The sequence below is a fragment of the Piliocolobus tephrosceles genome, chromosome 19 (genome assembly GCF_002776525.5).
Source record: "Piliocolobus tephrosceles isolate RC106 chromosome 19, ASM277652v3, whole genome shotgun sequence".
Taxonomy (NCBI): domain Eukaryota; kingdom Metazoa; phylum Chordata; class Mammalia; order Primates; family Cercopithecidae; genus Piliocolobus; species Piliocolobus tephrosceles.
Window position 1 is genome coordinate 64,731,937 of NC_045452.1, and position 13,042 is coordinate 64,744,978.

Consider the following 13,042-nt stretch of genomic DNA (forward strand, 5'->3'; position numbering starts at 1 on the left):
CTGATTAGGTGAGCGACCAAAGAAAGCAATAACTAACGGGTCTCACCCTCCATTTCATTCCCTCCCGCGGAAAGAGAAAGGCTGGAACTACGCTTCCCAGAATGCAAAGCGCGGGGCGGGGCTAAAGAGATAGCGCCGCGGGACAACAGGTTTGATTATAAACACTAGTCTCCCGCCACGGCGCTCCTCCCCCTCAGCCTGACTGGTCCTGCCGGCCGTTGTGTAGTAGGGGGACTCAGTCGTCACTGGCAGCGGTTGAATGGAGACGCTTTGCCCCGCGCCCTCACGGTAGATGAAGTCTTTGCTTTGGTCAGAGTGATAGCTTCTCCGATTGCCTCAGAGCAAGAGGACTACATTTCCCAGGGGGCTGCGGGATTGCCGGGCGGAGTGGGGGCGGTGCTTCACGTCTGGTACAGTCATCACAAGCCTGTTCGGCGGGACTGTGATGGCCAGAGAGATGACGATCTTAGGTGGGTTTCCGGGGGTCCTTGTTGCTCTTGCGGGCATAGAGGCGATCTGAGGATGCCAGCGTGGGCGGGGGTGGTTGACTCACCTCCTGGATCTAGCTGGAGCAGCGGAAGGGGAGTCAGAAAGGTGACTTAGAGGCGGTTTTCGGCTGTTCGGAGTAGATGGGGGCGGGGACGCCTCCAAGAGGGCCCCGGCCCCTGCAGGCCAAGGTAGGGTAGATGGCGACCAGCTGTGTCCATTCCAGGGACATCAGGCTTAAGGAGGCGTTCCTTTCAACAGCACCTAGGTTTTTGAATTGCCTGTTGAATTAGGGCGAGCTATGGAAGGCTGCGAGAACGTGCACCTCCAGGACCCCTTTGTGGAGGAAGGGGGAGGAGCTACATCCGGATCTGTTGGCTCACGGATGCTGAATTTGGAGGGATTCAGGACTCTGATGTATAGCTCGATCGATGCTTTTTCCATCAGATCGGGTTTGGAATTACCTATCCCCCACCCACACAAACACCCACCCCGCGTCGCCAAGGTGATGAAATGCTTCTAAAATGTTGCCTGTAGCTGGAAGGGGAAAGTGGGATTTGCACTTGGTTTTATTTCTTTGAGTTATGTGTTGGTGAGGATGAGCTAACAATTAGTAACACAGAGGCCTGACAATTGACGTTTTGGGTCGTATGTAATATGAGTGGACACAGGTGTATAACACAGCCTCCTGATACCAAATACGAGATTAACTAAAAACCAAAGGGGCATCTTTCTTCACTTATGTTTACAATCTGCGTGGCATTTGTTCCTACTCTTTTTTTCTTCTTTTTTTTAAATTAGTATTTGTTGGGCATCTGCTATTCCTGGTCTGGGGGATACAACAGTGAACAAAACTTGTCTTCAGGTAGCTTTCATAGATGTTGCCATCAGGGTTGCCCACTTTGATGCTGCTTCTCCTGTAAATATTACCACTCCAAGGAGGATGTCCCTAGTTCATACCTAAATACTTAAAAAGTTAACTGTGTTCTGTTATGAAGTGACAGTTTCATAACTAAGGAACTTTCAAAATCATTTTATCCGATTTATCCATTTCATCCCTTTGAAAGGGAAAAGGAGGTGAGATACGAAGATAGAATTTTAGCCTTGCAATAATAAAGTTTTTGTTGTGAGGATTTTAATAATGGAGCTTTTAAAAAAATGATAGTCGAAGCTTTTTATAAAGCTGTAAAATCTAAATATCAATTCATCAAGAATATTAGATTATATCTGGCTTTTGCTCCAGATAAATGTTTCTTGTCAGCATCTGCACAAATATTATTGAAATATTTTTACATTTATTACATTTATTAAAGAATGACACAAACATACAGTTATAGGGTTTTTTGTTGTTGTTTGTGTTGTTACTTCATTTTAAATTTTATTATAACCAGTTTACATTTTGAAAAACTTGCTGTCTGAGAGGAGTGTTATCAATAGTCCTATAAAAATTTTTGGAGTTTGTCTTTTTTAGCCTTGTTTCAACGAGTGATATTACAGGGACTTTGCTACAGTAATTTAGTACATTGTACTAGTTTGAAAAAATACATCTTTTAATTTTCCTGTATTTCAGGATCGGCTGTTTTGACCCTCCTGTTGGCTGGCTATTTGGCACAACAGTATTTACCATTGCCTACTCCTAAAGTGATTGGTATTGATCTTGGCACCACCTATTGTTCTGTTGGGGTGTTTTTTCCTGGCACAGGAAAAGTAAAGGTGATTCCAGATGAAAATGGGCATATCAGCATACCCAGCATGGTGTCTTTTACTGACAATGATGTATATGTGGGATATGAAAGCGTAGAGCTGGCAGATTCAGATCCTCAAAACACAATATATGATGCCAAAAGATTCATAGGCAAGATTTTTACCCCAGAAGAGCTGGAGGCTGAAATTGGCAGATACCCATTTAAGGTAAGTGATTAATCTAAAGTCTATATTAATTTTAGTGTACCCTTTTAGTTAATGCTTTGACTTCATGTCACAAAACATTCTATCTCGTCTAGCTTAATCTATTAATACATGACAGTTCTGTTATCTCACATAACAAGAAATTCCACAGCAGCTCTAGGATGAGTTAATCACTGACTCCATAATGCTAACAGGTACTTAAGGCCTTGCCATTTTCTTGCTCTTCCATCCTCAGCATGTCTTGCTTAGCTCTTTCAAGGTAGCAGGAAGGTTGATGAAGCCCTGTGTACCATAGATAGGTATTCTGTGTGTGTATGTGTACATATTTGTATACATATAAAGAGAACATACCAGGTGTGCCGTTTTATGCTATTTAATATGTCATGGATAATTAATAGGGTCACATCATTATCTTGAATGATTTTGTGAAATGACTATTCCATTATTAGACTAGTCTCTGTCAGTGTACCTTTTTGTGGTTTTTCACTAATGTTGGAGATTCAGGTAATGTCCTTACACACTTATCTTTGTACACTTCTCTGAAAGTTTCCTAACTTGAATACTAGAAGTCGAATTGATAGGTCAAATGTGTACATGTTTTTAAGGCATTTGATTTATATTGCCGGTTTGCTCACTAGAAAGGTTATATGCTTTTAGCCATAATTTTTTAGAGTGACTGGATCTTCACTAGTTATTTTTTTAATCTTTAACAGTCAGATAAGTGAAAAATAGTATCCTGTATTAATTTTCATTTCTTTTGTTTTTTTAGTAAGATCAGAATTTTTAGAATTTTATTGATATTTTAATTTTCTTTTGTGGTCCATTTTTTGTTCTTTTCCTTTTTTGTTTTGGTGTGTTTTTCTTTTCCTTAGTGACTATAAAAGACCTTCATTATATGTTTTTGTTATCTTTTCCTTACCTTTTTTTCCCACTGATGTTTTTGAGCTGGATGTCAAAGTTTTAAATTTTTGATTTTAGACTTTTACCATGTTTACTGTAGCCTATCCCATTCTATCCACTGGTACTTTTTTTTTCCTCTTAATACTTTTATGTGAGTGTTTGTTGGTTTGGATTTTGCTGCTTTTGTTTTTTTCTTTTAAACATTTAAAATTTTTTTCCATGTGAAGTTTTTCTTGGAAGTTATGAAGTGAAATTCTAAATGAATTAGTTTTTTTTTGAGACAGAGTCTCATTCCGTCTCTCAGGCTGGAATGCAATGGCATTATCTTGGCCCACTGCAACCTCTGCCTCCCAGGTTCAAGTGATTCTCCTCCCTCAGCCTCCCGAGCTGGGATTACAGGTGTGCGCCACCATGCCTGGCTAACTTTTGTATTTTCGGTAGAGACGGGATTTTACCATGCCGGCCATGAATTAGTTTCAAAATAGATAGTTGTATCGGTGTTGTTTATTGAATAAACCTATTCATAAAAATTTTCAAGTTTTTCATTCGTTTTCAAAGAAAAAAAAATTGCTCCCTGCATTTCTTAGGTTTATTACTTTGTTGCTTTTTGACTTCTTTTTGGGGATTCTTGATTGACTTACAATCTTTAATGAAAAAGTCGTCTAAAGCTATATATGCCCTCTGAATTACAGCTTTGGGTACATTACTTATTGACCTCAAAACTATTTAAAGTTTCTAAGTGACCTGATTTTTTTGTTACTATTTTTGTTTCATTTGGGCATGATGGTTCTGGTATATTTGTATCGTAGTTTAATATTGTCCATATAGCTTTTTTATGTTTTCCCCAGACTAGTGAAGTACTTTTTGGAAGGTCAATTTTTCATGATGGAAACCTAACCATGAGACCTAAAGTGAGATCTGCTGTTATTAAAAACTAGTGTGGGCCAAGCACAGTGGCTTTCACCTGTGATCCCAGCACTGTGGGAGGCTGAGGTGGGCAGATCACAAGGTCAGGAGTTCAAGACCAACCTGGCCAACACAGTGAAACCCCGTCTCTACTAAAAATACAAAAATTAGCCGGGCATGGTGGCGCGCACCTGTAGCCTCAGCCACTCAGGAGGCTGAGGCAGGAGAATTGCTTGAACCCGGGAGGCGGAGGCTGTGGTCAGCCGAGATCACGCCACCACACTCCAGCCTGGGCAATAGAGCAAGACTCCATCTCAAAAAAAAAAAGTAAAACTAATATGTATTCATAGTATAGATTTGAATGTATAGCATTTAATAAGTTCTAATCTTGGTGAATGTACTGGATAGATTACAAATGCATTTTTTTATTTTGTAAAGATAAAGGTAAGTTCTCAGGAAATCTAGCATTTATGTATATATGTATGTCTGTGTGTGTGTGTGTGTATATATATATATACATTTACTCTTTTATTTACTTATTTGCAAATCCTATTCACAGGTTTTAAACAAAAATGGAATGGTTGAGTTTTCTGTGACAAGTAATGAGACCATCACGGTGTCCCCAGAATATGTTGGCTCTCGACTATTGTTGAAGTTAAAGGAAATGGCAGAGGCATATCTTGGAATGCCAGTTGCCAATGCTGTCATTTCTGTACCAGCAGAATTTGATCTAAAACAGAGAAATTCAACAATTGAAGCTGCTAACCTTGCAGGTAACAGTACCCTTGACTGAGATGCATTTTTCTCAAAATTGTGTTGGGTTGAAAACCTTCTGTAGTAAGATTTACCACCTCCCAAACCACACGATAGTCAAAATAAACAAACTATATGGTAGGTGTATTAGGGTTCTCTAGAGGGACAGGACTAATAGTATATATGTGTATATGAAAGGGATTTTATTAAGGTGTATTGACTCACACTATCACAGGGTGAAGTCGCACAGTAGGCTGGCTGCAAGCTGAGGAGCAAGGAAGCCAGCCTGAGTCCCAAAACCTCAAAAGTAGGGAAGCCAACAGTGCAGCTTTTAGTCTGTGGCCCAAGGCCCGAGAGCCCCTGGCAAACCACTGGTGTAGGTCCAACAGCCCAGAAGCTAAAGAACTTAGAGTCCGATGTTCAAGGGCAGGAGGCATCCAGCACGGGAGAAAGATGGAGGCCAGAAGACTCAGGCAGTCTAATCCTCCCACATTCTTCTGCCGGCTTTTGTTCTAGGCACGCTCTGGCAGCTGATTAGATGGTGCTCACCCAGATTGAGGGTGGGCCTGCCTCTCCCAGTCCACTGACTCAAATGTTAATCTCATTTGGCAATACCCTCACAGACACACCCAGGAACAATACTTTGCATCCATCAATCCAATCAAGATGATAATATTAACCATCACAGTAGGTAAAGTAGATGGATTTTTATACAGGTTTATAATTTTGAAAGCTCAATAGCACAATATAAAATGTGTATATAATAAGAACCAATCAGATAGCTACAGGACAAAGGCTCAAAGAGAAAATGGACACATGTTAGCAGTGAGGAATTCTTTCTTCTAAATTCCATTAATGTTAAGGTGAATATAATTTTTAAAACAAAATCTGAGGTAGATCATTTAATGATTTAACATTTAATGCCATTGAAGCAATATTGAGGGCCTTGCTAAAAAAAGAAAGAAATCTTTGTTCTCATCGAACTTATATTCTACCAGAGGGAAGCACAGAATGAGCATAAAAGGTAAATTTAATAATGTTTTCAGCCTCTACATTACTGATATTTTGGGCCAGATAATTCTTTATTGTGGAGGACTGTCCTGTGAACTACAAAATATTTGACAGCATCCCCAGCCTCTATTCACCAGCACCCTTCTCCACCATGTGGTGACAATGAAAAATGTCTCCGTATGTTGCCAGATTTCTTCTGGAGGTAAAATCCTGCCTTGTTGAGAGCTACTGATACAATGTATATCAGAAAGTAACCTACTATGACGAAAAGAGCAGGCTAATGGGTCGAGGTTGCTTTTGGTGGTCAGGGGATGGACCACTTGTAGAATTTAGATAGAGTGATCAGGCAAACCTCATTGAGAAACTAACATTTAAGCACATTTGAAGAAAGCAAAATCGTTAACCATGCAGACACATGGAGAAAGTGTGTTGTAGGAAGAAGAGATGGCCACTGCAGCAGCCATAAGCTGGGAATTTGCTGGTACATAGAGGATAGGAAGCTGGTCAGTGTGGCCAGAGTAGAATAAGTGGTAAAATCAGAGAGCTGAAGGGAATGGTGTTATGATCTTCGGAATAATTCTTTAGAGTTTGAATGTTGTCATAGCTCCTGATACATAATGCCATATTACTCTCCATACCACTTGTAAGTGTGGCATTTAGTTTAAAGCAGGAATTTCATTCAAAGAAACCTGATCTTTTACCTGCTCAACATAAGCCTCTTTAATTTCCATAGCACTTAAGTGATAGTATATAAGTATATAATGATTAATTTTTTTTTTTTTTTTTTGAGGCGGAGTCTCGCCCTGTCGCCCAGACTGGAGTGCAGTGGCGCGATCTGGGCTCACTACAAGCTCCGCCTCCCGGGTTCACGCCATTCTCCTGCCTCAGCCTCCCGAGTAGCTGGGACTACAGGTGCCCGCCACCACACCTGGCTAATTTTTTGTATTTTTAGTAGAGATGGGGTTTCACTGTGTTAGCCAGGATGGTCTCTGGATCTCCTGACCTCGTGAACCGCCTGCCTTGGCATAATGATTGATTTTTATTGCTCATATATTCCAATGTAGAATATGAATGTTAGAAAAGGCTGGGAGACTTTTTGAAAATTAAGTGTTAATTAATAAAGAGTAGAATGACTTATTCCACTGAACCTTGACTTTTATTTCTTTATATTGTAATCTTTCAGAATAATTTTAAAGATACCATTTAGAAGAGCCTGTGTTTACTGTTCCCATTTCATGCTTTTGTTCAGTTTGTGACTGCTCTCATTATTACTCAGTGGTGGAGTTCATGTCGCAGAAGACACAAACATGCTGTGAGTGGGAAGAGATTACTTTATCGCGTCCTCTCATGAGTTTTTCTTCCCTTCAACCAATCTTACAGGACTGAAGATTTTAAGGGTAATAAATGAACCCACAGCGGCAGCTATGGCTTATGGCCTCCACAAGGCTGACGTCTTCCACGTGTTGGTGATAGACTTGGGCGGAGGAACTCTAGATGTGTCTTTACTGAATAAACAAGGAGGGATGTTTCTAACCCGAGCAATGTCTGGTAAGAAAAATGCAGGGAGAGGCTGGGCGCCGTGGCTCACGCCTGTAATCCCAGCACTTTGGGAGGCCGAGGCGGGCGGATCACGAGGTCAGGAGATCGAGACCATCCTGGCTAACACAGTGAAACCCCTTCTCTACTTAAAAAAAAAAAAAAAAAAAATACAGAAAAATGCAGGGAGAGTTGAAGAGGTTTGGGCAGTGCTTTCTTTAACATATCCAATGTGTAGTGCATCCTTCTTTTCCCCCGGAATTCTTTGACTTTATTTTGATAATTTTCTGTATATGTAATTTTATACCACAATTTGTATATCTTTACTGCCAAAAGTTAAATCTCAAAAAATGACTGGGCATCCTATAAGTCAAATAAATACGTTGCCCGTTACCCAGTTAACGGCTCATGGAGCCAGTAGGACTTTTCATGGTGATGGTGAAGAAAGGAAACAGAGGGCAGAAAAATTTATTTAAAATGAAGGGTGATCAGTATATTTCATTTAATATGTTTTATAGAGTAGATGTCTTTAGAAAATCGAATTGTATTTTTCCCTAGGAAATGATAGGATTTTGCATTCTAACCCCTTTTTTTAAAGATTTTTGTTTCATTGAATGTAGCTTAAGGGATTCAACCTGTTTGACAAGTTGAGTTGTAAGTTATAGGTATTCTAACCTCTGCATTGTTTTTTCTCTTCTTCGAATCAAGTTAAATACTAGGAAATTATATTACATTACTCTTTTCCTTTGAAATTATTTACCTAGTTTTCAGGTAGAAAAGTAGAAAGACCTTTTCAGGTCCTACTAATCAAGCAAGAAAAAAATGAAAGGAAAAAAAGAGATTAAATACCTACTTTTTCATTATAAGAAGCACTTTCTTCTGTTGAGAATGACATTCAGTGTTTTTAAATAGCTACTTATAAGCCAATCTGTATTCTTAATCTCTATTTACTGAAAAATTATTTGATGTTGTGAAGAGATACTTCCTTTTACATAATTTAAAATTTTGACCCTGATGTGCACTGGTTTTTAAATAGTACTTATTTGGGTTAAGATAGCTTTAACCCAGTTATTATTTTTTTAATTTTTTTAATTTTTATGTATTTATTTATTTTGTAGAGACAGGGTCTTGCCATGTTGCCCAGTCTGGTCTCTAACTCCTGGTCTCAAGCAATCCTCCCACCTCAGCCTTCCAAAGTTCTAGGATTACAGGTGTGAGCCACCCTGCCCAGCAACACAGTTCTTTTTTAACCGGTCTTTGTATGAATAAAATTGTAATGATACATGAAACAGGGATTTGTTATTCCTAGAATATAATTTTTACATATACATAATATACATGTATACATACCCACATATGTGTGTAACTATATTAAACTTTTTTATTTTTCACTCAGGAAACAATAAACTTGGAGGACAGGACTTCAATCAGAGATTGCTTCAGTATTTATATAAACAGATCTATCAAACGTATGGCTTTGTGCCTTCTAGGAAAGAGGAGATCCACAGATTGAGACAAGCTGTGGAAATGGTCAAATTAAATCTGACTCTTCATCAAGCTGCTCAGTTGTCAGTATTACTAACGGTGGAGGAACAGGACAGGAAGGAACCTCACAGTAGTGACACTAAACTGCCAAAAGACAAACTTTCCTCAGCAGATGACCATCATGTGAACAGTGGGTTTGGACATGGCCTTTCTGATAAGAAAAGTGGAGAAAGTCAGGTTTTATTTGAAACGGAAATATCACGCAAACTCTTTGATACCCTGAATGAAGACCTGTTTCAGAAAATACTCGTACCCATTCAGCAAGTATTGAAGGAAGGCCACCTGGAAAAGACTGAGATCGATGAGGTGGTTTTAGTTGGGGGCTCCACTCGTATACCTCGGATCCGTCAAGTCATTCAAGAGTTCTTTGGAAAAGATCCCAACACATCTGTAGACCCAGACCTAGCAGTGGTAACGGGAGTGGCTATCCAAGCAGGGATTGATGGAGGCTCTTGGCCTCTCCAAGTCAGTGCTTTAGAAATTCCCAATAAGCATTTACAAAAAACCAACTTCAACTGAATTCTGTAGAAATAATGGTTATTTGTGATCTTGTCTGATGATCTCTTCCCATTTATCAGATTACCTTTTCCACAAAAGAAAGTCTCTTTCTAAAATATCACAGATTTACCTAGAGGGCAACATTTAGATACAGGAAAATTTTACATGGTGTTTTGTCTTAGGATTCGACGTGTCCAGATTGATCCTATTTGATTTTGGAGAGATCCTATTCTAACAAATACTCTAAAATGATAAAATTGAGGTACAGCTCTCTTATAAGAATATGGATGACTGTATTTTCTGGATTCTGGAGATTGATAACCATATGCACTTAACATTATATTCTAGAAACATAAAATAGTGCCAATTATGAGATTTCCAGTTCTTACTAAATTGTATTAGCAGGAGCTGGTAATTACTTGTATTATCACATGTAACTAATAATTTGAACGATACTTGAAGGATCTTGTTGATGTCAGGTATTTACAGTGGTTGGAAGATAGCAGTATTATTAGCATAAGCTGCATACATAATATTCAGTAACTGCCATATTATATAACAAATTTACATTCACAAATTCAGTATCCTGTTAAGTGTCATATTCTTGTAATCTGTATTCTCCAGGGGTTTTGTGTATTTAATAGTTGAATTTATTTTATTTCTAAAGGCATTCAAGTTTTTCAGCACCATATAGTAGAAATACCCAATTTATATTCCAATTCCTTTATGTCCTGTACATCATTCTCTGCTTGGATTTCCATTATTCTGTTTGGTTAGAGAATAAAATTGGTAATTGCATTTGAAGAATGTGTTAATGTCAGAGCCATGTTTACTATCTCATTTTTGTTATCCAGGACTTTTGCAAACATTGGCAAATAGCATCAATTACCTACTGTATTTGTTTTACATTTTGGTTTCTTTGTTTATATTTTCAGTAAGCCCTGGGGAATATAGCATGTAATTGAGCTACTAAATGGTTTTGGTTCCGTTTTACTGAGATTTTTTCCTCATATTTAGTTTTCAATGAGGAAAATATGCTCAATTATAAAAGCTGTGTTATTGTTTTCTATTATTATTTTTAAATAATTACACTTGGACTATTTTCAAACATTAGGTTGGTTATGATGAGAGCAAAAAATTTGTGAATACTGGAAGTAACGTGGAAATCTAATGTGGAAACCATTGTGACAAAGTTTCTACAAATTATTTTGTAGATTTTTTGGTAGGGATTTGTAGCAGAGTTGTTGGTTTTTGTTGTTTCCTTTAAGAAATACCACAGGGACCAAGAAAGAAAGTATAACAGTTTGATTTCTGTCATACGCATTTTATTTGAAGATATATGGAGATATATATATATATACACACACACACACACACACATATTTTCCTTAATAGAGGAATGCTTCATATTATTCAAAAATTATGTCCTGGTCACAATTTTTATTTTTTAATGTAAAGTATGTCTGCTTTATCCATTGCTGAATTTGATAGGATGTTGAATTGCCAGTCCTCGAAGAAGGAAACTGAGCAAATTCATTTCAACAACATCAAAATATTTCAGCTTCTCATAGTAAAAAACTGAATGTTACTAATACTTTTCATATCTAAAAAAATTATTAGCAGTGAAATTGCTGTTAAAACTCAAATTTCAATCAAATACTTTTGTGTACAGAAAATGTCTATAGTAGGTAGATAGAAATGCATAAAATGTTTGTTGAAATATCTTATTTTAGAATGAATGGAGAAATGCCAAAGATGAATTCTTCACTGCATTATGAAAATATTCCAAATGTTCTCTTGGACTTTATATAAATCTGTAATAGATTTTAGAATTGAAAAATTCTTTGTGAAGGTCTTCTAAAAGTGTTCAGTTTATCTCAAAATCTCCATATATAGGCTCAGCTTTAACCTAAAACATAGAAAAAACCCTTGAATTTCTCAAACATTTGAGATGTTCAAGACAGTCTCTTAATCTGTTAATACTTTTGGAAACAGTTGACAACATAGAGCAGGCAGCTAATCTCGTGTACTAAAGTTGGAATTTAAATAATTTCTATTTGCAAATTAGAATGACAGTGTTGGAATTTGGAGGCAGTAGTTGAGCATATTTTCTAGTATATAGCTACACCTTTAATAAAATGAAGGAATGTGTTCAATCATATTTTAGTGGGCTATTTATAAATAGTCTTGAAGTCAATTTAGTTTATTTATTTAAAAGATAATGCATCCTAAAAGGGATCATTTATGAATAACAATCTGAAGTCTTTTCCTAAAAAAAACTTAATACACTTTAGTTGTACATTTAGCCAGTGTTATTTGAAGTACGTAACTTTTAAAATATTAAGTGTCTTGTATGATTAGAATATGTGAATGAGTAATTTATTTTGTATCAGGAATGTTTTGGTACCGTGTTTTCACTTAAACCACTGACTTAACAGATACTACTGTGTATAACATGTACTAAATATTACAGTTATTGTGCATAACAGATTGTTCCTCTTCTATTCGTGTGTATACAGGCAATTCATGTTTTAATGTAAATAAATACCATTTTGCAGTTTGTTTTTTAAACTATGTGTACTTTTTCTTTCAGGACTAGTCTGGAGTATACTTTTCAGGCATATAAATAAGAAAGTGAGGATGGAACTGATTTGATGCCCTAGGCACTCAATCTCAATGACTGTGGCCTAGTTATTCCCGAAATGTACATTTTTCTATATCCTTTGTATTGCTTATATGCTTTCCACTTAATTTCTCTAATTTAGAAAAGGCAGTTCTTGTAGCATATGAACAGTGTCTTCAGAATTCTGAACACCAATTCATGGCTTCTGACCATGGTGGAGCCAGAAACTAAGCTAACCTAATCTAGCTAGTTAATAAATAATCCTGCATAACAGGATTCCTTTGGTTGATGGTTAATAAATATTTCTCTAACCAAAGTTTATAGTAGTCTTTGGACAAGTAAACAATATATTAATTGTGTTTTGCTTCTTTAAGAATTCATTTGATTAATGTAATCTTTTAACATGAGCCTTTAGATAATGACGGTAGACTTGACCTTGGAGAGACTCAAATATATGAGGGAATACAGCAATAGTTCATATTTATCTTAATTAACAGATAGTACCTCACTGAGGTAGGCAGCCTCTGATGTGGGATCCAGTGATCCCACCTTGTGGAATTAACATCCGTGTGTAATCCTGTTCTCTTGAATTTGGGCAAGAGATAATGACTCACTGCTAATGAAAAATACGGCAGAAATACTGGGATGTCATTTCTGAAATTAGGTTTAAAAAAGATCAGCTTCCTTCTTGGATGCACCCTCTCGCTGGCTTTCTCTTTTGGATCCCAGCTGCCACATTAAGAAGACCATATAAAGAAGCTGTTTTGGTGAATACAGGTGTCGAAAGACATCCTAGAAGATGAGAGGCCACATGGAGGCAGACAGGTACCCCCACTGACAGGAGGCACGAATTTCCAGCGACGTGAGACAGCCTTC

At 37.5% G+C, this 13,042-nt stretch overlaps 1 protein-coding gene across 1 annotated transcript; it reads left to right on the forward strand.

Annotated features, from left to right (window-relative positions):
- The first annotated feature begins 361 nt into the window (after positions 1 to 361).
- HSPA13 (heat shock protein family A (Hsp70) member 13) lies at positions 362 to 12,114 on the forward strand. The gene is made up of 5 exons (XM_023227500.1): positions 362 to 470; positions 2,057 to 2,397; positions 4,760 to 4,973; positions 7,345 to 7,512; positions 8,897 to 12,114. The coding sequence occupies exons 1-5, from the start codon at positions 446 to 448 to the stop codon at positions 9,562 to 9,564; spliced, it is 1,416 nt and encodes a 471-aa protein (XP_023083268.1). The 5' UTR covers positions 362 to 445; the 3' UTR covers positions 9,565 to 12,114.
- The last annotated feature ends 928 nt before the right edge of the window (positions 12,115 to 13,042 follow it).

What these genes read in the sequence shown, in the direction of transcription:
- HSPA13 (XM_023227500.1), top strand. Translation starts at nt 446, where the DNA reads ATGGCCAGAGAGATGACGATCTTAG. An exon ending in CAGAGAGATGACGATCTTAG is followed by an intron (nt 471 to 2,056) that starts GTGGGTTTCCGG and finishes CCTGTATTTCAG; the next exon opens with GATCGGCTGTTTTGACCCTC. An exon ending in TGAAGCTGCTAACCTTGCAG is followed by an intron (nt 4,974 to 7,344) that starts GTAACAGTACCC and finishes CCAATCTTACAG; the next exon opens with GACTGAAGATTTTAAGGGTA.